The following is a 25,981-nucleotide window of genomic DNA, read 5'->3' as shown; positions in this document are numbered from 1 at the left end:
GGTAGAGGAGTTGAATGCCATGATTTGCAGAAATACTGCTTTTCATTGTGTGCATCACATTTCTACTTCAGTCATCTGGAAGAGAAAATTGATTAGATCCCGGTAAAAATGCAATTTTACTTAAAATACAGTTTTTGTATTACCACCTGAAACAAATTATAACTAAAAGTCAACTAAGCTATAAGCAAGCATTCCTTCGGGATAACATCAATAGACGCCAGCGTGCTCGTGCAGCAGTACGATTCACGCAAGGTACACAAAATGTAGGCAGCGCGCGACTGTAAGACTTGAAGCAGATATAGTTCTTTTTTTCGAGAGCGCGCAATCGAAGCTCCTGTGTTAAGTTAATTGCCTGGGTGCCGGGAGCGTGCTTAGGTGGCGCGCAGCGAACGCCGTGTTTGTATTGTGGATTGGAACTATCAGCGTAGGTCAGTCCCGCTGTAGGCTGTCCTTTATCTCTACCAGTATGAGGACAGCCGGGTGCTGAGTTCGTGGTCAGAGCTGCTGCAGGCATCAACTTCTTGCATTTGTGGGTAGATCATGTCGACATCTGGGGCGAGAGTGAGCCTGAGTAGTAGTGCTAGCAGTGACACATCCAGTACTGGGGAGGAGGAGAGAATGAGGCGGCTGTTTCAGACCTGTGATGGGGACGGAGATGGGTACATCAGCAGGTAAACTAATTGGAGTCCAAAGTAACTTTCAAAAACTTTGCAGCTTTACATATGCACATCACTTAATAACATTAATGTGTCGGTTGTTGCTTTCGCTGCATTTTCTTGTAATATTTATAAAACTTACTGCAGGGTTTTTGAGTTGTCAGGGATTATTATTTGTGGAATTTGTTTCCGGAGCAGCTGAGAAGTTTGGATATGAGATGTTCCAGCTGCTTTCTGTAAGTTGTCATCGTGATCCAGTGCATGCAGCTGTTTTAGAACACTTGTACTCAGCCTTATCAGTTTACGTGTGTGCGCACAGAAAACATTGTATAGTTGTTGAATTTGTAGTAATGCATATTTTGCACTTTTGTCAGTACTTTTAGGCAATAAATAGTAACTTATGTTTTCTCACAAGTGTGGGTAGTTACTTACATTTTCCTGCTTTTTGTTTTACATGTGTATCCACTATTCAAACAAGGTTGCTGGCAAAGGTTAGGAGTGAGCGTTTCTTACAATGGTGTCAGTAATGCAGAGTTATACATTATGTTGTACTGTACTTACCTGCATGGATGGCACAGTGGTGCAGTGGCTGTAGCTGCCATTTCACAGTGCTTATTTCTCCTGTTTGCGTTCTTAGCTCAGGACAGATATTCTCTTTGTTAAGTCTGCGTGTTATTTCTCCCAGTGTCCCTCTGGATTTTCACTGGGGGATCTTAATGATGTGCCAGTGGATGAAATGGCAATCCTCTGAATTTCCCCTAAGTGCATGCAATTGTGTCCTTTGATGATGTGATATGCCATGCAATATTATTTATTTAACGTATACCTGCTGTTTGCCAGAATAGCCTCCAGCTCCCCTTTGACTTTGACCCAGGATACTGTCATTGGTATTGGAAAATGAGTGAGGGTACTGTAGTGAGATGTATGTGCATTTGAACTGTTTTTGAGGATATGGTATTGCAGTTGTAATTAAAATAACTTAAGGCAGTTAAGTACACGGACTACTTTGCAACTTGATGTATAGTTTTGTACAGTGAGTTAAGATATTATTTTGATATCACTACATGTGTATGCATGTGTGTGTCTGGTTATTGTTTATGTGCAAGTAGTATTCATGAGCTGTTAGGTTGTTGTTGTCATTTCCTTTCTGTCTTTTTAATTCAGATATTCTTGACTGCAGATATGAAGTTGATTGTGCTGGAATCTATGAACAGAATTGGATCATGGTCATGAAATGGAGCCCTAGGCAGGGTAATTGACCCCCCCTCCCAGCAACATATATCCCATTATTTGGCTTTGACATGAAACACTTTTAAAACCTGTCAGTGTACATACTACATTTTCTTTTTCCAATGATCACAGATATCTAGATTTAATTTAAAACTTTTTTGAAAGTTTTACAGCAAAAGCACTGACAACCATTTGCTTGATAAAAAAACACTCTCACATTGAAAATTGACAATATGAGCAACAATAAACTTCTCTTCCATTGAAAGAATTTAACAGGTTTTTTTTCAGTCACACAGCAGACAGACAAACGCCAATGGAATCAAACCCTGCTCTACATGAATCAACTCATTAACTGTTCATAACCTTACTCACTTGCACCGAGTACCAGACAAACTATTGTAGTCCAACACAGTGTATTTCACTTGTGTGTGTCTGCAAATGCAAACTAAATTAAAATGCATTCATATTCAAAATATTAACATTAAACTTACATACTTCATGCTATCCAGTTTATTTTCAACCAGATAATAAACATGCTGTCAACAGTCAAATAAACAAGAAAAACAGGGATCATACTGAGACTATGGCTGATATGATGATACTCATATTTACTACAGCTGGCCCCTTCCTTTGCAGCAAAACTACTCTGGGATGCAGTGGCTGAGTATTTATACACACCTCCAAAACACCCACACCTCTACATACACAGATATGACCATCTTTTACAGCTCTTTAAATGATCAAGAATACTCAGATATTTACTTGCAATTGAAGAATGAACTAGTACATAAGTAATGACCAAGAACTGTATTTCAGCTTACTGCAGTAGGAACCATATAACCTTAATCCACTGCACCCCACAAACCCACCTAATCTCATAGCTTAAGAATTGGTAACAAAGACCCAGAATCAGAAAGATATTTAAATATAGGCAGTATATACTTATAAAATTGCTAGTATAATGTTTTGTGTTACTAAGCATTTTCTGAAGGGTGTAACATTTGAAACTCCCATGTTTGTTATTGCTTAGTAACTGTAGTCCACAGCAGTTTACAAAAAGAGACAGATTTTACAAGGCTCAGACCACAAATATGACGAAAACGTCAGAAATAGTTGAGAGCCATACCTCTCAGCTTCTCTGCATAAGAGTTCTGGACAAAGCCAAAACTAATGTGGGAGAGGTGATGTAAAGACCCCAAAATAAACCCTTTTAAAAAATATTTTATGTATTATTGACCAGGTAAATACACTGCTCAAATTACCCCTTATCAGGATTGAGCCAGAATCCTATCTGAGAAACTTGCTCAAAGTCACATAATAGGCAAAGGTAGGTACTTTTGACCACAGAAAGTAGCTCATTCTCAACTTAGAGCCTTAAGTGCCAGACAACCTAAATTCATTTAAAAAGTTATCAGATCTATAGGTGTTGCATGAACATGTATTTTTCTGAACAATAATAACTATAAAACTCTAATGACTGGCATTACTGACAAACTATAATCCTCAGTGATTTACAATTTTTTTTTATTTTCTGGCTGATTGTTTATTTTTTTTATTTTACATATTTGTTTACTATGAAGTCCACTGGGCAAATTAAAAGTGACCTTTTTCAAGTGTGACTGAGGAGCACCATCTGGGTAAGGGACTTGCTCAGGGTTACGCAGTAGGCAAATGCATGTTGAAGGAATCAAACCATGTACCCTGGGCACAAGAAGCAGCTCTTTGATATTTAAATGCTTTAATTCTCTGTGATAACTGCCAGACCAGTTAGTGAGGGATAGGGTATAAACATGAGACGAAATCAGCAATGTTATACAAAAGTGGGGCAGATTAGAGGCAGAGTACACTAATTCACTCAAAAAAATGACAGGCAAACACTTTTGCATTCATATTCATTTTCTGAATGGCAAGAGCAATGAAATTCTAATGCTTGTATCCCTTGGTGATTTATCAGAAAATGAAGTTGTGATAGTTTGTACAGAGGATTAAGGCTGTGATCTGCTATTTTGAGCACAAGATCTGATTATTTCTACTCCAGCCTAGTGTGTGACTTTGAGCAAGTCACTTAAATACAGCATGTTCCTGTTCCTAAGATGCCCCTTTACCTGGTTAACAATCAGAAGAAGAAAAAAAAAAAGACAGGAAGCAACATATTCACTTGCATTTTCTCAACACTACTATAATACCTGGCATTATTGACTGACGTAATCCTTAGTGATTTACCTGAAAAATTTTTAAGAAGCCAAATGTGGTAAATGGTTCAAATTACTCTTAAGAAAAAAGCTCCCAATTCTGTTAAATGACTTTAAAGCAAAGTTCTCTGAATGATGAAAAGGAAACCACACACACACACACACACACACACACACACACACACACACACACACACACACACACACACACACACACACACACACACACACACACACACACACACACACACACACACACACACACACACACACACTCACTCCTGGAAAACCACCTAGAGAGACTGGAGCTGAGAGAAGTAAAAACAGAGCCACTGAGAGGAGTACGACCTAGGTAATTGGGTTTGGGAGACATGGGTGGGAGAGGGACAGTTTATTTTCTTTTTTAAATGTTTTTGGGACCACCCCAGCCAGCACAAGGCTGTAGGCAGCTGTCTAGGTTTCCTTGTGCTGGATCCATCCCTTCTGGTGAGAATTATCCAAATATGTGTCTAGCTGGTGCAGCTACTTCATACTTAACAGCTTGTTGACTGTTTCATACATCCCATCCCATGACTTTGGGTATTTCATGGATCAGTACCTGTTCTGTAAAATGGAAACGAGCGTTTCAGGAGCCATCACCTATTCTATAAAATAGCAATGAGTATTTCAGGAGTCATCGCCTATTCTGTAAAATAGGAATGAGTGTTTCAGGAGCCATCACCTATTCTATAAAATAGCAATGAGTGTTTCAGGAGCCATCACCTATTCTACAAAATGGCAATGAGTGTTTCAGGAGCCATCACCTATTCTACAAAATGGCAATGAGTGTTTCAGGAGCCATCACCTATTCTACAAAATGGCAATGAGTGTTTCAGGAGCCATCACCTGTTCTATAAAATGGCAATGAGTGTTTCAGGAGCCATCACCTGTTCTATAAAATGGCAATGAGTGTTTCAGGAGCCATCACCTGTTCTATAAAATAGCAATGAGTGTTTCAGGAGCCATCACCTATTCTACAAAATGGCAATGAGTGTTTCAGGAGCCATCACCTGTTCTATAAAATGGCAATGAGTGTTTCAGGAGCCATCACCTGTTCTATAAAATGGCAATGAGTGTTTCAGGAGCCATCACCTGTTCTATAAAATAGCAATGAGTGTTTCAGGAGCCATCACCTGTTCTATAAAATGGCAATGAGTGTTTCAGGAGCCATCACCTATTCTACAAAATGGCAATGAGTCTTTCAGGAGCCATCACCTATTCTACAAAATGGCAATGAGTGTTTCAGGAGCCATCACCTGTTCTATAAAATAGCAATGAGTGTTTCAGGAGCCATCACCTATTCTACAAAATGGCAATGAGTGTTTCAGGAGCCATCACCTGTTCTATAAAATGGCAATGAGTGTTTCAGGAGCCATCACCTATTCTACAAAATGGCAATGAGTCTTTCAGGAGCCATCACCTATTCTATAAAATGGCAATTAGTGTTTCAGGAGCCATCACCTGTTCTATAAAATAGCAATGAGTGTTTCAGGAGCCATCACCTGTTCTATAAAATAGCAATGAGTGTTTCAGGAGCCATCTCCTATTCTACAAAATGGCAATTAGTGTTTCAGGAGCCATCACCTGTTCTATAAAATAGCAATGAGTATTTCAGGAGCCATCACCTATTCTATAAAATAGCAATGAGTGTTTCAGGAGCCATCACCTGTTCTATAAAATAGCAATGAGTGTTTCAGGAGCCATCACCTGTTCTATAAAATGGCAATGAGTGTTTCAGGAGCCATCACCTGTTCTATAAAATAGCAATGAGTGTTTCAGCAGCCATCACCTGTTCTATAAAATAGCAATGAGTGTTTCAGGAGCCATCACCTAGTCTATAAAATGGCAATTACTGTTTCAGTAGCCATCACCTATTCTACAAAATAGCAATGAGTGTTTCAGGAGCCATCACCTGTTCTATAAAATAGCAATGAGTGTTTCAGGAGTCATCACCTGTTCTATAAAATAGCAATGAGTGTTTCAGGAGCCATCACCTATTCTATTAAATGGCAATGAGTGTTTCAGGAGCCATCACCTATTCTATAAAATGGCAATTAGTGTTTCAGGAGCCATCACCTGTTCTATAAAATAGCAATGAGTGTTTCAGGAGCCATCACCTGTTCTATAAAATAGCAATGAGTGTTTCAGGAGCCATCACCTGTTCTATAAAATGGCAATGAGTGTTTCAGGAGCCATCACCTGTTCTATAAAATAGCAATGAGTGTTTCAGGAGCCATCACCTGTTCTATAAAATGGCAATGAGTGTTTCAGGAGCCATCACCTAGTCTATAAAATGGCAATGAATGTTTCAGAAGCCATCACCTAGTCTATAAAATGGCAATTAGTGTTTCAGGAGCCATCACCTGTTCTATAAAATAGCAATGAGTGTTTCAGGAGCCATCACCTGTTCTATAAAATAGCAATGAGTGTTTCAGGAGCCATCACCTGTTCTATAAAATGGCAATGAGTGTTTCAGGAGCCATCACCTATTCTATAAAGTGGCAATTAGTGTTTCAGGAGCCATCACCTGTTCTATAAAATAGAAATGAGTGTTTCAGGAGCCATCACCTGTTCTATAAAATAGCAATGAGTGTTTCAGGAGCCATCACCTATTCTACAAAATAGCAATGAGTGTTTCAGGAGCCATCACCTGTTCTATAAAATAGCAATGAGTGTTTCAGGAGCCATCACCTATTCTACAAAATAGCAATGAGTGTTTCAGGAGCCATCACCTGTTCTATAAAATAGCAATGAGTGTTTCAGGAGCCATCACCTGTTCTATAAAATAGCAATGAGTGTTTCAGGAGCCATCACCTGTTCTATAAAATAGCAATGAGTGTTTCAGGAGCCATCACCTGTTCTATAAAATAGCAATGAGTGTTTCAGGAGCCATCACCAATTCTATTAAATGGCAATGAGTGTTTCAGGAGCCATCACCTGTTCTATAAAATAGCAATGAGTGTTTCAGGAGCCATCACCTGTTCGATAAAATAGAAATGAGTGTTTCAGGAGCCATCACCTGTTCTATAAAATAGCAATGAGTGTTTCAGGAGCCATCACCTATTCTATAAAATGGCAATTGGTGTTTCAGGAGCCATCACCTATTCTACAAAATGGCAATGAGTGTTTCAGGACCCATCACCTATTCTATAAAATGGCAATTAGTGTTTCAGGACCCATCAGTGTTTCAGGAGCCATCACATGTTCTATAAAATGGCAATTAGTGTTTCAGGAGCCATCACCTATTCTATAAAATAGCAATGAATGTTTCAGGAGCCATCACCTAGTCTATAAAATGGCAATTAGTGTTTCAGGAGCCATCACCTGTTCTATAAAATAGCAATGAGTGTTTCAGGAGCCATCACCTGTTCTATAAAATAGCAATGAGTGTTTCAGGAGCCATCACCTGTTCTATAAAATAGCAATGAGTGTTTCAGGAGCCATCACCTGTTCTATAAAATAGCAATGAGTGTTTCAGGAGCCATCACCTGTTCTATAAAATAGCAATGAGTGTTTCAGGAGCCATCACCTGTTCTATAAAATAGCAATGAGTGTTTCAGGAGCCATCACCTATTCTACAAAATAGCAATGAGTGTTTCAGGAGCCATCACCTGTTCTATAAAATAGCAATGAGTGTTTCAGGAGCCATCACCTGTTCTATAAAATGGCAATTAGTGTTTCAGGAGCCATCACCTATTCTACAAAATAGCAATGAGTGTTTCAGGAGCCATCACCTGTTCTATAAAATAGCAATGAGTGTTTCAGGAGCCATCACCTATTCTATAAAATGGCAATGAGTGTTTCAGGAGCCATCACCTGTTCTATAAAATAGCAATGAGTGTTTCAGGAGCCATCACCTGTTCTATAAAATAGCAATGAGTGTTTCAGGAGCCATCACCTATTCTACAAAATGGCAATGAGTCTTTCAGGAGCCATCACCAATTCTATAAAATGGCAATGAGTGTTTCAGGAGCCATCACCTGTTCTATAAAATAGCAATGAGTGTTTCAGGAGCCATCACCTGTTCTATAAAATGGCAATTAGTGTTTCAGGAGCCATCACCTATTCTACAAAATAGCAATGAGTGTTTCAGGAGCCATCACCTGTTCTATAAAATAGCAATGAGTGTTTCAGGAGCCATCACCTATTCTATAAAATGGCAATGAGTGTTTCAGGAGCCATCACCTGTTCTATAAAATAGCAATGAGTGTTTCAGGAGCCATCACCTGTTCTATAAAATAGCAATGAGTGTTTCAGGAGCCATCACCTGTTCTATAAAATGGCAATGAGTGTTTCAGGAGCCATCACCTGTTCTATAAAATGGCAATGAGTGTTTCAGGAGCCATCACCTGTTCTATAAAATAGCAATGAGTGTTTCAGGAGCCATCACCTGTTCTATAAAATAGCAATGAGTGTTTCAGGAGCCATCACCTGTTCTATAAAATGGCAATGAGTGTTTCAGGAGCCATCACCTGTTCTATAAAATGGCAATGAGTGTTTCAGGAGCCATCACCTGTTCTATAAAATAGCAATGAGTGTTTCAGGAGCCATCGCCTGTTCTATAAAATAGCAATGAGTGTTTCAGGAGTCATCACCTATTCTATAAAATAGCAATGAGTGTTTCAGGAGCCATCACCTATTCTATTAAATGGCAATGAGTGTTTCAGGAGCCATCACCTGTTCTATAAAATAGCAATGAGTGTTTCAGGAGCCATCTCCTATTCTACAAAATAGCAATGAGTGTTTCAGGAGCCATCACCTGTTCTATAAAATAGCAGTGAGTCTTTCAGGAGCCATCACCTATTCTATAAAATGGCAATTAGTGTTTCAGGAGCCATCACCTGTTCTATAAAATAGCAATGAGTGTTTCAGGAGCCATCACCTGTTCTATAAAATGGCAATGAGTGTTTCAGGAGCCATCACCTGTTCTATAAAATAGCAATGAGTGTTTCAGGAGCCATCACCTGTTCTATAAAATAGCAATGAGTCTTTCAGGAGCCATCACCTGTTCTATAAAATAGCAATGAGTGTTTCAGGAGCCATCACCTGTTCTATAAAATAGCAATGAGTGTTTCAGGAGCCATCACCTGTTCTATAAAATGGCAATTAGTGTTTCAGGAGCCATCACCTATTCTATAAAATGGCAATTAGTGTTTCAGTAGCCATCACCTGTTCTATAAAATAGCAATGAGTGTTTCAGGAGCGATCACCTGTTCTATAAAATAGCAATGAGTCTTTCAGGAGCCATCACCTGTTCTATAAAATAGCAATGAGTGTTTCAGGAGCCATCACCTGTTCTATAAAATAGCAATGAGTGTTTCAGGAGCCATCACCTATTCTATAAAATGGCAATTAGTGTTTCAGGAGCCATCACCTATTCTATAAAATGGCAATTAGTGTTTCAGGACCCATCAGTGTTTCAGGAGCCATCACCTGTTCTATAAAATGGCAATTAGTGTTTCAGGAGCCATCACCTATTCTATAAAATAGCAATGAGTGTTTCAGGAGCCATCACCTGTTCTATAAAATAGCAATGAGTGTTTCAGGAGCCATCACCTGTTCTATAAAATAGCAATGAGTGTTTCAGGAGCCATCACCTGTTCTATAAAATGGCAATGAATGTTTCAGGAGCCATCACCTGTTCTATAAAATAGCAATGAGTGTTTCAGGAGCCATCACCTATTCTTTAAAATGGCAATGAGTGTTTCAGGAGCCATCACCTGTTCTATAAAATAGCAATGAGTGTTTCAGAAGCCATCACCTGTTCTATAAAATAGCAATGAGTGTTTCAGGAGCCATCACCTGTTCTATAAAATAGCAATGAGTGTTTCAGGAGCCATCACCTGTTCTATAAAATAGCAATGAGTGTTTCAGGAGCCATCACCTATTCTATAAAATGGCAATGAGTGTTTCAGGAGCCATCACCTGTTCTATAAAATAGCAATTAGTGTTTCAGGAGCCATCACCTGTTCTATAAAATAGCAATGAGTGTTTCAGGAGCCATCACCTATTCTACAAAATGGCAATGAGTGTTTCATGACCCATCAGTGTTTCAGGAGCCATCACCTATTCTATAAAATGGCAATTAGTGTTTCAGGAGCCATCACCTATTCTATAAAATAGCAATGAGTGTTTCAGGAGCCATCACCTGTTCTATAAAATAGCAATGAGTGTTTCAGGAGCCATCACCTGTTCTATAAAATGGCAATGAGTCTTTCAGGAGCCATCACCTGTTCTATAAAACAGCAATGAGTGTTTCAGGAGCCATCACCTGTTCTATAAAATAGCAATTAGTGTTTCAGGAGCCATCACCTGTTCTATAAAATAGCAATGAGTGTTTCAGGAGCCATAACCTATTCTATAAAATAGCAATTAGTGTTTCAGGAGCCATCACCTGTTCTATAAAATGGCAATTAGTGTTTCAGGAGACATCACCTGTTCTATAAAATGGCAATGAGTGTTTCAGGAGTCATCACCTGTTCTATAAAATAGCAATGAGTGTTTCAGGAGCCATCACCTGTTCTATAAAATAGCAATGAGTGTTTCAGGAGCCATCACCTGTTCTATAAAATAGCAATGAGTGTTTCAGGAGCCATCACCTATTCTGTAAAATGGCAATGAGTGTTTCAGGAGCCATCACCTGTTCTATAAAATGGCAATGAGTCTTTCAGGAGCCATCACCTGTTCTATAAAATAGCAATGAGTGTTTCAGGAGCCATCACCTGTTCTATAAAATAGCAAATAGTGTTTCAGGAGCCATCACCTGTTCTATAAAATAGCAATGAGTGTTTCAGGAGCCATCACCTATTCTATAAAATGGCAATGAGTGTTTCAGGAGCCATCACCTGTTCTATAAAATGGCAATGAGTGTTTCAGGAGCCATCACCTGTTCTATAAAATAGCAATGAGTGTTTCAGGAGCCATCACCTGTTCTACAAAATGGCAATGAGTGTTTCAGGAGCCATCACCTGTTCTATAAAATGGCAATGAGTGTTTCAGGAGCCATCACCTGTTATATAAAATGGCAATGAGTGTTTCAGGAGCCATCACCTGTTCTATAAAATAGCAATGAGTGTTTCAGGAGCCATCACCTATTCTACAAAATGGCAATGAGTGTTTCAGGAGCCATCACCTATTCTACAAAATGGCAATGAGTGTTTCAGGAGCCATCACCTATTCTATAAAATAGCAATGAGTGTTTCAGGAGCCATCACCTATTCTATAAAATGGCAATGAGTGTTTCAGGAGCCATCACCTATTCTATAAAATGGCAATGAGTGTTTCAGGAGCCATCACCTATTCTATAAAATGGCAATTAGTGTTTCAGGAGCCATCACCTATTCTATAAAATGGCAATTAGTGTTTCAGGAGCCATCACCTATTCTATAAAATGGCAATGAGTGTTTCAGGAGCCATCACCTATTCTATAAAATGGCAATTAGTGTTTCAGGAGCCATCACCTATTCTATAAAATGGCAATTAGTGTTTCAGGAGCCATCACCTGTTCTATAAAATGTCAATGAGTGTTTCAGGAGCCATCACCTGTTCTACAAAATGGCAATGAGTGTTTCAGGAGCCATCACCTGTTCTATAAAATGGCAATTAGTGTTTCAGGAGCCATCACCTGTTCTATAAAATGGCAATGAGTGTTTCAGGAGCCATCAGCTATTCTATAAAATAACAATGAGTGTTTCAGGAGCCATCACCTGTTCTATAAAATGGTAATGAGTGTTTCAGGAGCCATCACCAGTTCTATAAAATAGCAATGAGTGTTTCAGGAGCCATCACCTGTTCTATAAAATAGCAATGAGTGTTTTAGGAGCCATCACCTGTTCTATAAAATGGCAATGAGTGTTTCAGGAGCCATCACCTGTTCTATAAAATGGCAATGAGTGTTTCAGGAGCCATCACCTGTTCTATAAAATGGCAATGAGTGTTTCCGGAGCCATCACCTGTTCTATAAAATAGCAATGAGTGTTTCAGGAGTCATCACCTATTCTACAAAATAGCAATGAGTGTTTCAGGAGCCATCACCTATTCTATAAAATGGCAATTAGTGTTTCAAGAGCCATCACCTGTTCTATAAAATGGCAATGAGTGTTTCAGGAGCCATCACCTATTCTACAAAATAGCAATGAGTGTTTCAGGAGCCATCACCTATTCTATAAAATGGCAATTAGTGTTTCAGGAGCCATCACCTATTCTATAAAATAGCAATGAGTGTTTCAGGAGCCATCACCTATTCTATAAAATGGCAATGAGTGTTTCAGGAGCCATCACCTATTCTATAAAATGGCAATTAGTGTTTCAGGAGCCATCACCTATTCTATAAAATGGCAATTAGTGTTTCAGGAGCCATCACCTGTTCTATAAAATGGCAATGAGTGTTTCAGGAGCCATCACCTGTTCTATAAAATGGCAATGAGTGTTTCAGGAGCCATCACCTGTTCTTTAAAATGGCAATTAGTGTTTCAGGAGCCATCACCTGTTCTATAAAATGGCAATGAGTGTTTCAGGAGCCATCAGCTATTCTATAAAATAACAATGAGTGTTTCAGGAGCCATCACCTGTTCTATAAAATGGCAATGAGTGTTTCAGGAGCCATCACCTATTCTACAAAATAGCAATGAGTGTTTCAGGAGCCATCACCTGTTCTATAAAATGGCAATTAGTGTTTCAGTAGCCATCACCTGTTCTATAAAATGGCAATGAGTGTTTCAGGAGCCATCACCTGTTCTATAAAATAGCAATGAGTGTTTCAGGAGCCATCACCTGTTCTATAAAATAGCAATGAATGTTTCAGGAGCCATCACCTGTTCTATAAAATGGCAATGAGTGTTTCAGGAGCCATCAGCTATTCTACAAAATAGCAATGAGTGTTTCAGGAGCCATCACCTATTCTATAAAATGGCAATGAGTGTTTCAGGAGCCATCACCTGTTCTATAAAATGGCAATGAGTGTTTCAGGAGCCATCACCTGTTCTATAAAATAGCAATGAGTGTTTCAGGAGTCATCACCTATTCTACAAAATAGCAATGAGTGTTTCAGGAGCCATCACCTATTCTATAAAATGGCAATTAGTGTTTCAAGAGCCATCACCTGTTCTATAAAATGGCAATGAGTGTTTCAGGAGCCATCACCTATTCTACAAAATAGCAATGAGTGTTTCAGGAGCCATCACCTGTTTTATAAAATAGCAATGAGTCTTTCAGGAGCCATCACCTGTTTTATAAAATAGCAATGAGTCTTTCAGGAGCCATCACCTGTTCTATAAAATAGCAATGAGTGTTTCAGGAGCCATCACCTATTCTATAAAATAGCAATGAGTGTTTCAGGAGCCATCACCTATTCTACAAAATAGCAATGAGTGTTTCAGGAGCCATCACCTATTCTATAAAATGGCAATGAATGTTTCAGGTGCCATCATCTGTTCTGTAAAAAAAATCCTGTATTTCTTTTTTTAAAGAAGAAATCTTTACAAAATTATCATTTATGACATAGACAAGCATACATTTTTATAAATGAAAACAAACCATATTGACATATTTTCAGTTGGAAACATTATACATAACATATAATCTTCTATACAGTAACTGTCAATTAAACATTACATATCTCATTCAGTGTCTTCTCTTAAAACACATCTGTCCTCCAAAACATATATTGTTCACACAGTTTCCATTTTTAGGTAATTTGCTCCTGCCCCTTTCTAAACATCCTACTTCCAGTTCTGTTATCTCTGTTAGTATATTCACTGCTTCCAGTTTGGTTGGTTTGGAATGTCTCCATTCCCATGTTGGCTTTGTCCTTATAATACTTTCTGCTACTTTATAAATCTAATATTCTGTATGGTTATTGTTATCTATCAATACCCATCAACAACAGTGGTATTTTCTTACATTCTGCTTCCCTCTGGATCATCATTGTTCTACTAATGTCAAATGTTTGCGTCCCTTCCACAAAACCACATTGATGCATATCTGTCAATTTTGGCATCACCTTTGCCATTCTTTTAGCTATTATAGACATAAAAACGTTATAATCACAGTTTACAATTGAAATGGGCATGTATAAAGTTGGATTTGATGAGTCTTTACCACCTCTAGGTATTACAACTACCACAGTTTTCTTCAAGGATGTTGGTGCTTCTTTTCATTTTAAAGTACTGTTAATCGAAACCTTCCAGATCTTTGTCATTTTTTTCCCTTCTAGCTTCCAAGCTTGCACAGGAATACCAACTTTCCCTGGAGATTTTCCAGTAGATTAGTTATACAACACAATTTGTATCTCATTTCCTCCTTCTCTAACTGTTAATAATTGAGCCCCATCTACCTCTAACCTTGGCATATTTATAAAAGTTCTGAAGTATTTCTTATACCTCTACAGGATCTCTAGTGATTCTCCTTGTTATAGGTTCCCTAAGTTTGACAACAAAAGTTCCTCTGAGCTTACAACCGTCTAGCTGAATATTCATATATATACTGAAACTGAGAGTAATTCCTTCCACATCCAGCCTTTCTCTTAAGATCGTAGTGGATCAGTCATGTCTATACTATTCCTCATTTTCTACAAGCTAGGCATGATAACAGAAACCCACTTAGAGACATTGCTGCTAGTGAACCTGGCTTCTAAATTTTGTCTTTCATTTTTGCTTGGGAATAGCTAGACTTTGAGGACAAATGAGGGCTGCTTGTTCTAGATAGTTTATCATAAGTCTTTCTCCTCTTCATCCTACCTAGTGTCGACCCTGGCAGGGTATAGACCTCTGCAGTTCTTAACAATTTAACATGAAAGTCTGCTCCATATATGAGAAAATGCTGATATTTATCATTGAGAAAACTGTTGGTACGGGAGTAATGGAGCAACTGACAATGTTCATAGAAACAAATTGCTTGGGAGTAGCACTAAAATGCTAACATGCTAGAACTTTTTACAGTGAGTGATGTGTATGAAGTGGGGCCATTTGGTTTGCTTTACATCTGAACTTAAAGTGTTTCCACTCTTTTCATGCAGAGGTGGGTGACCAAGATGCAGATGTTGTGGTTTGAGAGAAGGGTTCTGTAATAATATCACTTTATGCCAGAGGGCCCAAGTGCTTTTTGAGAAATAAGCACTGATAAACCAGGCTCTAACATATATATTTTTGGTGCGGTGAGGATTATTTGTGCCATATGTGTCATGGAGATGCCAGTCTCTGGAACAGTGCAGTCCCCTTTATGGATGTCCAGGGCTAAATTATGTGGAATGATTAGCAGCCAAATTAAGGACAATTGCCTCATAAGAGGTTTACCAGTTCATTTCTGAGCTGGGATGCCTTCTGTGTGGAGTCTGCATGTCCAGCCTGTTGTTTTTAAGAGTTTTCTGCAGGTGCTCTTATTTCTTCCCACATTCCAAAGATATGTAGTAGGTGGATTGGACACTCTAAAGGGGCCATAGGTGTGACTGTGGGTGTGTGTGTTAGGGAAGAACAGCCACTGCAGAGCTAGCCGGCAGGTAGTGTGAACATTGGCTGTAAAGGATTGCCACTGTTGAAGTGACATCCTGACACCACGTGCAAAACTAGGAAAAGGTCCTGTGGATCGATGATTGAGGGAAGAGCAGTGAAAAGTTTAAATTTGTGTTAATGCCAAAAGATACCAATATATATATATATATATATATGTATGTATGTGTGTGTGTGTATGTGTGCATATATGTGTATATGTGTATGTATATATATATATATATATATATATATATATATATATATATATATATGTATATATATATATATATATATATATATATGTGTATATCTGTATATATATATATATATATATATATATATATGAAACAACGAATACAAAATAGCACAACCACCACAGCATGAAGCATAAAACGTAATACTTTAACAAACAGTTAAAAGTCCATCACAATAAAAGTAAAACAGATGAGCGCTTTTGTGTATATGCAATACCCTTCATCAGATCTAATTCACTCATTGTTAGTGAGAATTTTTTGAAAGAATTTACAGTCAGTCATAGGCAATGATTCAGTAATGATTTCTCAAGGCGGGCTTCAGTGGAAGACATGCATTAAGTCCTGGGGGTGTGTCAGCTTGCAGATTGCCGATCCAAGCATCTCAGCAAGTTCAGTCTGTAAAGAGATATCTCCACCCCTTTCATTCTCCCGTGTTACCTGAAGAACCAAAAAACAGAAAGAGTGGCTGGCATTAGACAGAATATCCTTCACCAACAGACTTTTTGTATCTTGCAGGCGATTATCACTAACATGTTTAGAAATCCTTTCTTTGAACTGTCTGTTTGTTTTGCCTACATAAAAGCATTCACATTGTTGACAGCAGACAATATAAACCATATTCTTCATCTTGCGGTTAGCATAAGTCTGTAACTAATAACATTTGCCAGTAACTGGATGAATAAAATCATGTCTTGTGGAGATGTATTTGCAACTAGTCCAATTTTTGCAGTGATAAGTACCTGCTTTATTAGAGTGAATGAAGCTTTTTTGGGATGCTTGACAAAACGAATGTTTAAGATTTTTATTGTTCTTAAAACAAAAGGCTGGAGTATCTCCCACAAGCCTTTTTATAGTAGCGTCACTGGTTAAAATCTTCCAGTTATTTCCTATGGAATCACATATGTAGCGTATATCGCTAGAATAAGTGAGAAGAATTACTCTTCTACATTGTGAATTTTTTTCATTATTCATCTCAGCTGGAGTAGCATCTTCAGTCTTATCTGAAAAGAAGGGTTTGCCTCACATATTTGGCAACATTTTGGTTTCTTGCTTGTATTTGGTAACTTCCTTCTTTTTCTATCCCCTTTGTATAAACTGCTGTCCCATGATCTCATTGGCTGTCATAAAATCTTCTTCCCTTGTATGCAATCTAGAGCTTTTTCTGTCCTTTCACTATATTATTAAACACATGTAGAGAGTGCATGCTGTTGTGAGCCAGTATCTTGTTCCTTTTGAACTCTTTATGATACAGAGTAATATTAATGCCATTTTTTTTCTATCAAGTTCAAGAGACACATCAAGGAAAATGATCTTAGTATCAGAATATTGCATAGTAAATCTTATAAAGTCCATGGTGGTCTCTATGTAGTTAACAAAGTCCTTGAGCTGTTCAGCCTTGCCTTGCCACTGGATATAGACATCATCAACTAACCTTTTGTGATGTTTTATATGTGGGTGAAAGACATTATTGGCCTCCAGGTTGACATAGTTGTTTGCATAGGGAGTGCCCATTGCAACTCCCCATTTCTGCCAGTATTTCTTATTCTCATACATAAAAACATTTTTGTCAAGTACAAGCAGCAGACCTGCCAGCTCTATTTTATCATTGGTATATCCACTATTTTCAGAGTAAATTTCAAATGGCTGTTATGCCATAGTCATTAGGAATCACTGTGAAAAAATGTTAATATCCATGATAAGCATAAAGTAGGGTTCAGAATTCATTACTGGACTCGGATACTTAAACAGTGTATCTAAACAATGTTTAGTGTCTTTTCAGAGCAGCACTAACTATTGTTCAATATATAGTGAAAGGGGTTCTGCTGTCCATCCTTCTCCGGCAACTGTGGGATGGAGTGGAGGATTGATACAGTCCTTGTATATTTTGGGAAGCCCCTTGATGTTTGGAATCACAGGATCAGTAACAATAAGGACTTCATATAAAGCTTGATCCAATTTTCAACACATATAAAGATCACACTGCAAACGATGATGGCAGCAGGATGCACAGTACTCATAAAATAATCCAACAAAAAATGTTGAAACGTATTGACACTTTAATAAAATATTTGCAAGTTGATAAGCGCTTTCACCAAACAAACATTGGCTTCATCAGACCGTAATGATAATAGAACACACAGACATACATCATTAAATAATCATATGATTAGTAAAGGCAGTTCAAATCCACCAATAGTATACCCCATAACAATTCCCATCTTCATATGCAAAGTGCGTATGTCCTGATGATGTCATCACTTTTTAAAAAGGACAAACCCCATTGCTTGCAAGCTTACAGCTCTAATAAAACAAAAAAACAGGAGACAACTCAACTAAACCAACTGGAAAGTACATCCTACCTAGGTATTCCCCTCTTATCAAGTATTGGTCTAATAAAGACCATGCTGTTCAGACCGGATCCTTTATCCGCTCTCAGTTTAAGGATCCATCTACGTTCCACCTCACTAGTTCTATTCTCAACATTACCTAACCTAACACCTACATTCAAAACCTCTATAGCCCTAAACCTAAAATGATGGATCCGATCACTAGTTGCCATATATCTAGCAATGGCATTCATGTTATTGCCTGTTTGTATACTATAGGAGTGCTCCCTCATGCGCTCTTATAGGTTGGTACTAGGCTATCGGCCCTAAGGCCTATGCAAGCCTAGCCATAACAATTCCCTGGAAATTTCTTCCCATAATATTTACTTCTCTGGGCCCCTGTCTAGCAGGGCAACTGACATATAGGTTCATAGGTTGGTACTAGGCTATCAGCCCTAAGGCCTATGCAAGCCTAGCCATAACAGTTCTGTGGAAATTTCTTCCCACAATATTTGTGTATGATTTATCTTCCCAACATAAAATCTTTTACAGCACCCACACTGTGCCAGGTACAGCGAATGCTTTGTTGCACATGTTGCCCTTACATTAAATCTAAACCTCCTATTAATGTCAAGGTGTATAAACGCATCATCACTGTCTATTAAACCACAAAAGTTACAAGAACCACAAGAAGATGTGGGAACTACACAATCGCTAGTTTTAAATCTCTCACAGAGATCTTTGACTGAGATTGAGACTGGAGTACTGGACATGGGTATGTCGTTTATCCCTGCACAGGCAGCAAATGTATTTGAGTCTGTTATTGACCTGAGAATATTTGCAAGGAATGTAATGCTGAGGTTAACTCATAAGAATAGTGGTGAAGATTTGAGGCAATGTGGTTTTAGAAAACTTAGCAGTTTGGTACCAACGAATCATCTGATTCTTGAGCATTTTGTAAGATATGTGAACAGGATTTTTACAAACTCTTTGATAGTAAACCAACTGGCAAGAGATTTTTTAATTTAAGTAGGAGTGAGGAAGAAGCACTCAATACGATACGAAATTATACCTCAGTAGTAATACACCCAACGGATAAGGGGGGCATGACTCTGGTTATGAAATGCAGTTTTTATTTTGATTCAGTTAATAGTATGTTGATGGATGGATTGGTTTATGAGAAGGTAGATATTAAGTGTATATAAGACTTGATAAAAGAGATGCGATATATGGTGAATGATTTTATACTGAGTTTTTCAATAACTATGGAGTTAGCACAATACCTTACGGTAGTCTGCTGTTGTACCCCTGTTTCAAGGCCTGCCTAAGGTACACAAAAACCCTAGAGCCCCCCCTTTTAGGTCTATAGTGGCTGGGAAAGGGTTGGTCACTGAGCCCTTTTCCATTTTTGTTGAAAGGCATGTTAGGCCTATTCTGGATAAAAACTTGTACACACATCAAACCGGCATAAATCTCTAAATAAACACATATAACCCACGGACACGAACAGGAACACCACTTCTGGATACAAAACCTCTTTTATTAACATGTTCTGGTACCTCTGCTTCTTGCCTACTACTGGAACATTTTAGCATCATAGTTGTGTTCCTATATATATATATATATATATATATATATATATATATATATATATATATACACATCTCCTTTTCCAATTAATTAATTAATCACTTAACAAATTAACAATTTATCAATTATAATAATACTGAATCAGTACTTAAAGTGAACTGTGCTTTAAATAAACATTAACAGACTTTTAAAGTATTGCGCTTTTAAAGTATTGCACTTTCCTTTTACATTTGATAGCACCAAATATTCAAACAAATATAAATACATAGTACCAATGCATTTTTGTTACATTTTCAATATACATTTTATAAATACATCCTTAAATGCATGTTTTTTATTTCTTTTGTATACGTGTATGTTTTTTGATTAAAAAAATACATTAAATCAATAACTAAACACTGCTTTACATACAGCAGTTATGTCCCCTTGCTATCTAACTGTGATAAAATACTCTGTTATATAATGCAAAATAATGACCTTAAATTTCCTACTTGTTTAAATTATTACTTTAAATATACATTTATGTAAAAAAACTCATAATCCAATGCATACAATTATTACATTAACATCAGTATCCAAGCAATTTGTGACATATTTTATCAACATTTTTAAATGTATTATTGTTACTTAATTGTCAGTTTTCTATATTGCTTTGGATACACACAAAAAATGTCAAAAAATACACTGAAAGAGTATTTTTATGTAAAATATAAAATACCTATTGCACTTTACCCTCCTTATTTTAAATACTCAAATTGTTTTCCAAATTCATTCCATTGGGATGTAAAGTATGGAAATTGATGATCATTGTACTGTCTAGTCTAATTGGTTTTTAAAGTTTCCCCTGTTGTTAGTTGGTCCTGCTATAACACTGAAAAATAAACTCCTGTCTGACTCTTGATGCTTTGACATAAAATGCATGGCAACAGGACTTTCTAACTTCTGCCTTCACACATCATCCAAGTGTTCCAAAATTCGAACTTTGGCCTTCCTGGTAGTTTGGCCAACATACCAGGAAATGGGATCACATTCACACCCTAGAATATAGATCACACCACAGCTGTTATAATTGTGAAATTTTAATTGATAAATTGTTAATTTGTTAAGTGATTAATTAATTAATTGGAAAAGGAGATATGTATATATAGGGACACAATTGTGATGCTAAAATGTTCCAGTAGAAGGCAAGAAGCCAAGGTACCAGAACGTTTTAATAAAAGAAGTTTTGTGTCCAGAAGTGGTGTTCCTGTTCATGTGGACAAATAAATACAGTACTATACTGAGGGATACGAAACATTTTTTACAGGATTTGTTTTCATTTATGGAAGACTGTGATAAGTCTAGAGATTTTATGTTGGTTACTCTAGACGTGGTGTCCCTGTTCACGACTATCCCTAATGTTCAAGGGATTGAGTATATGTGTAGGTATTTCAGGGAACAGAGTGGGTATGAGCACAGGCTTATAGAGTTGATTTGTGACTTCATGGATGTTGTACTTAGCAACAACATATTTGTGTTTGATAATCAGTACTATAAACAGAAGCATGGTGTGGCGACGGGGACTTGCTGCGCCAACAGCTATGCCAATGCCTTGATGATGCAGTGGGAGTTGGAGGAGGTATTTTGTATGGAGTTATATTTACAGAATGTGCTTTTTTATCATCATTTTGTTGATGACGTCTTTTTGCTGTGGGGTGGGACCCTTGAGAATCCAAAACGGTTTGTGACAAAATTGCATGAATCTAGCAATTTTTTGAGATTTACTTATAAATGGTCGAGTATGTCTATGGAGTTCCTTGATGTACAGATAAGTAAATGGCCAGAGTATAGACTCACTACCAGTTTATTTAGGAAGGAATGTTATAGGAATTCGATACTCCACAGGAGGAGTATGCACCCCAATGGGGTTTTTAACAACATAGTGAAAGGACAGAGTATGAGCTTTTGTCGGCTGCACAATGTTGAAACAGATTATAGGGAAGGCCATGAGACCCTTAGGCAGTCCTTAAGGGATAGGGGTTATAAGGATGTTGAGGTGGGCCCCATTATAGTGGATGTTGATTCTATGAGGGGGGATGAGCCAAGCCCTATTTTTCTTCATCCCAGTACTTAGCTGGAATAGGACGAGGTGCTGAGAGGTCCGGCAGTTTTAATGAGAGGGTTAAAGTTCCGGTGGCATATACCAGCAATGTTGGTGCTACTAAGAGGGTATTCCAGAATCATTGGTCCCTCTTGATGATGGATGATAAGATCAGTAAAGTTGTTGGGGAGACTCAAATGTTTGGATTTAGAAATTGTAAGTCTCTTAAGATGATGTTATGTTACCCAGATAGGGAGGTCAGAGCCTGTGAGAGAGGATATGGAACATAGCCTTGTGGGTCTTGTAACTTTTGTGGTTTAACAGACAGTGATGATGTGTTTATACATCCTGAATCCAAAACCACGACAATGGTGTAAAACAAAGCAAATAATCAAAAAATACACCAAACCAGGAGGCGAAGTAATAGTGTAAACACTAATTTAGTCCCAAGAAGCATACAGTCAAGGCAAACTTAAAATTAACGCCAACAAAATGGTATAAGCCGTTTTCTTCCAAAAGAATAAGACATCATCAGATAAAAACATCACGATACTCACAGTATTTAAATACAATTTAAAAACAAATAAGAACCAACCAGATTAGTACATTAATTAATCAATTAAACAACTCTGGTAAAAAAAAAATTTAAATTTGTAAGCAAATGTTAAAAAGTATGTCAATAAATTCCTATATAAAACTTTAATCACTCCAAATACAAAAATCTAGTGAAACTTAAGAAGTATATAAAAAATGTGTAAGATGTGAACAATTTTTTGTATAGAAGGAAGAAACATATTTTCACAATTTAGCTGCCCTGAGCTTAAGCAGCGATGACAAATTAATATTGTCATTCAGCCCTGGTGACCTCCCTAAGTCGAGTGTTACCTGTCAAAACAATTCCCGAAACTCCAACCTTGCCTCCCAAGGACCATCCCTGATGTCCTTGGGAACCTGCTCAACCACATAAAATGTAAAACTCGCTTCTGTACACAACAAAGTGTGTTTATAAAGTGCATTACAGTCATTTTTGTTCCTAATTTCATACAAGTGCTCGTAGACACGTCTCTTCAATCTCTTCTCTGTCTTACCCAGATAAAATCCCTGACAGGCATTACAAGTTGCCAAATAAACAACACCAAAGGTGTTACAATTCATATAAAGGTGGATGTTAATCTCCCTTTGTCTTACTTTTTAAGTAAACAACATCCCTATTTGCCATGTAACTACACTGTGCGCACATCCCACAACTGTAGGTACCTGTTTTGGTGCAACTAATAGGAACAGTACTATAGTGGTGACCCTCCAAAAAATCTTTCAACTTTTTCCCTTTTCTGTACACAAAGTGCAAAGGGTCATGCTGAATGGCTTCAAGATCCATAAACTCAAGAAATTTAGCTCATTCATTCTGGATCACTTGTCTTAAAAAGGGGGAATTCGCCCCAAATTCCATAGAAAAAATACATTTGACATCCAGTGCCTCTTCAGGTCTTGTCCCAGAGTTACAAACAAGGGGGCCATTCCCTAATAAGGGAAAACAGAGCTCACCCCTCTTCTCTGTGACTTCATTCCTGTACTTGTGGACAATATTACTGGGGTATCCCCTCTCCAAAAAAACTGTTCCACAATGTCGCACTCATCTTCAAAATCAGAATCCAAGGAAGTCAGGCGGCTAATTCAAATGAATTGCCCCTTGACAATCCCTAACTTCTGGTGTAAGGGATGTGCACTGGAAAAGTGCAGATAGGAGTTAGAGAATGTGTCCTTACGAAACACCCTGGAAAAGAACCCATTTTCAGTTTTTTTTTAATACAAACATCCAAATATTCCATATTGTCATAAAACACTTTGTGGGTAAAGGTCAAAAAGGTGGTGGTGGAAGCTAGAAATTCCATGAAGTCCTCAAGCCTATCTTGGGTACTTGTCCAAAAGAGGCAAATGTCATCCAAGAACCTCTTGTACAAGCACCAACAACCCTGAAACTCTGAATTGAGCACATGTTTTCTTTCCCACCAGGATAGCACTATATTAGCATAAGTGGGGGCACAATATGCCCCCATAGCTACCCCGGTGATTTGTTGAAAGAATTCTCCAACAAAGTACGGCTTGTACCATTTTGTTGGCATTAATTTTACGTTTGCTTTGACTGTATGCTTCTTGGGATTAAATTAGTGTTTACACTATTGCTTTACCACCTGGTTTGGTGTATTTTTTGATTATTTGCTTTGTTTTACACCATTGTCGGGGTTTTGGATTACTGTTTTTTTTTTTTTACGATAGCAGGAAGTGAAGGATCTACCTCTCTTGTTTCTGAAGGGAGGAAAGATTGTTTGGGTGAGACCAGAAGACTCAGCCAGTTTTCGCAGCTGGTTGAGATTCTTGTCGCAATTGGTAACTCTTTGGCTGTTTTTTTTTTTTTCCGGTTCTATCCCTTGCAACCAGAAAGCACTAAAAAGGTTGCCGGACACAAATCCCCGTTCAACTAACAGTGATGGAGGGATTGCAAACAAGATGGACTATACTCGTGGAGCTGAGAATAATCCTAATTTGCCGGTGGGCAACAACCTTTTGTCGAGTTATCTACGGACGAACGGAGATACCATTGATGCCCACAGACCGGCAGGTGACTGTATTAATAATGCTGGTTCTAATTATATGTATGGCAGAGACTTTTCGAACTGGTTAGACAACAAATACACTTTTGATATTAACAAAGTGCAAGCCAGTAATGGGGGGGTGTTAGTTATAATGAAAACCTTGACAAACTGGCTAGGTTGCTTTTGAAATACAAAATGTTGTGTGTGGACAACGATTATTTGAAAGAATGTTTAGGGAGAAACATTGTCCTAAAAGGGCTTAGGGTTTATAAATTCCCTAATAATTTTGGATCTGATTCTGAATTATTCAATGAAATGGTTGAGGTATTCAACCGTTGTGGGTTGGACATAGGCTGATTATATGACAAAATGAAATTGTATTAAGCAAACTTAAACCTCAAATTGATGAATTGAATGAGGTTATTACTAATGATTTGATGTACACTATTGCTGAAGAAAAGTCCAAATACAATATTGTTTTTGATGATTTTGACAAAAAATGTTTAAGTGCTGTTAGAAAAATTAAAAAGTTGAATAGGGACATTAGGGAATACCAAGAAAAATGGAGCTACCCAGTACCCGATAAAGGTAATAAGAAGGTGGGCATGGTTGATGAATCTGATCCACGGAGTGGTACTGGTGAGAACACTAGCTATGAAAACAACCCTGTTGAACCTGGGACTAGTGGTGATTACGTTGACCAAGGTCCCCGGAGATCCGAGAGGATAAAAAATCAGAACCAACAGACTTATTCCTTTCAGGGTTCCAAGCAGTGGGAAAGAGGAGACAGGGGTTTTGGACGATATTAGTATTGGTTCTGATTTTATTAAAATGCTTGGTTGCCAGCATTCCTTCAAGGGTTTTAAGATTTTTAATTACAGTAATATAGATCTCAATATTGACCATTTTAACCTTTTTTCTAAGGGTTTTAAATATGTACCCTGTAGGAAATGTAACTTAACTAACCTTATCTTGGACTTAAAATGTTTTACATGGAAGCTTAATTTTGGATTACTTTTTAAAAAAACAGGATGTACCTAATTCCCTTGGCAGGCTCCAGAGACGGAGCACTTTTAATCCCCAACTACACCCCCAGTTGAAAAACTTTGAGAGGGTTGTCGAACAGCAGTTGAGGTTTGCTCACTCTAGGTCCTATAATACCTCAAACCTTAATAAAGAGTTCCATCATACAGAAATTGTCTAATGATAGGAATGTTCAGGTGATGAAACCAGACAAGGGTGGGTGTGTAGTTATTATGGATAACATTAACTACAAAGCTAAAATGATGGATCTTTTAGGGGATACAAAAACCTACCTTTGAGTTTCTAAAAATGAAATTGTCATTACCCACAAGAGGATTGACTTGGAACTGCAAGACTTACTCTTGGAAGGGCTGATGGATCTTAATGTGTATAATTTTTTGGTTAACTCTAGTCCATGAATACCCAGTATTTTTGGGATCCCCAAGGTCCACAAAGACAATACTAACCTCCCACTACATCCCACTGTGTCGGCCGAGGGTTCTAAAACTG

The 25,981-nt window shown here is 37.8% G+C and overlaps 1 protein-coding gene across 1 annotated transcript in view; it reads left to right on the top strand.

The window, feature by feature from the left end:
* Positions 1-389: 389 nt before the first annotated feature.
* Positions 390-25,981, top strand: part of LOC122795990 — a 570,744-nt gene continuing 545,152 nt past the window's right edge. Inside the window, exon 1 of the mRNA XM_044064471.1 lies at positions 390-671. Within this exon, the coding sequence (XP_043920406.1) occupies positions 541-671 (131 nt within the window). The 5' untranslated portion in view covers positions 390-540. The remainder of the gene's footprint in view (positions 672-25,981) is intronic.

Source organism: Protopterus annectens, chromosome 2.part2 (genome assembly GCF_019279795.1).
Source record: "Protopterus annectens isolate FY-2018-M chromosome 2.part2, PAN1.0, whole genome shotgun sequence".
In the NCBI taxonomy this organism is placed as follows: domain Eukaryota; kingdom Metazoa; phylum Chordata; order Ceratodontiformes; family Protopteridae; genus Protopterus; species Protopterus annectens.
This window is presented reverse-complemented; position numbering and strand designations above follow the sequence as displayed.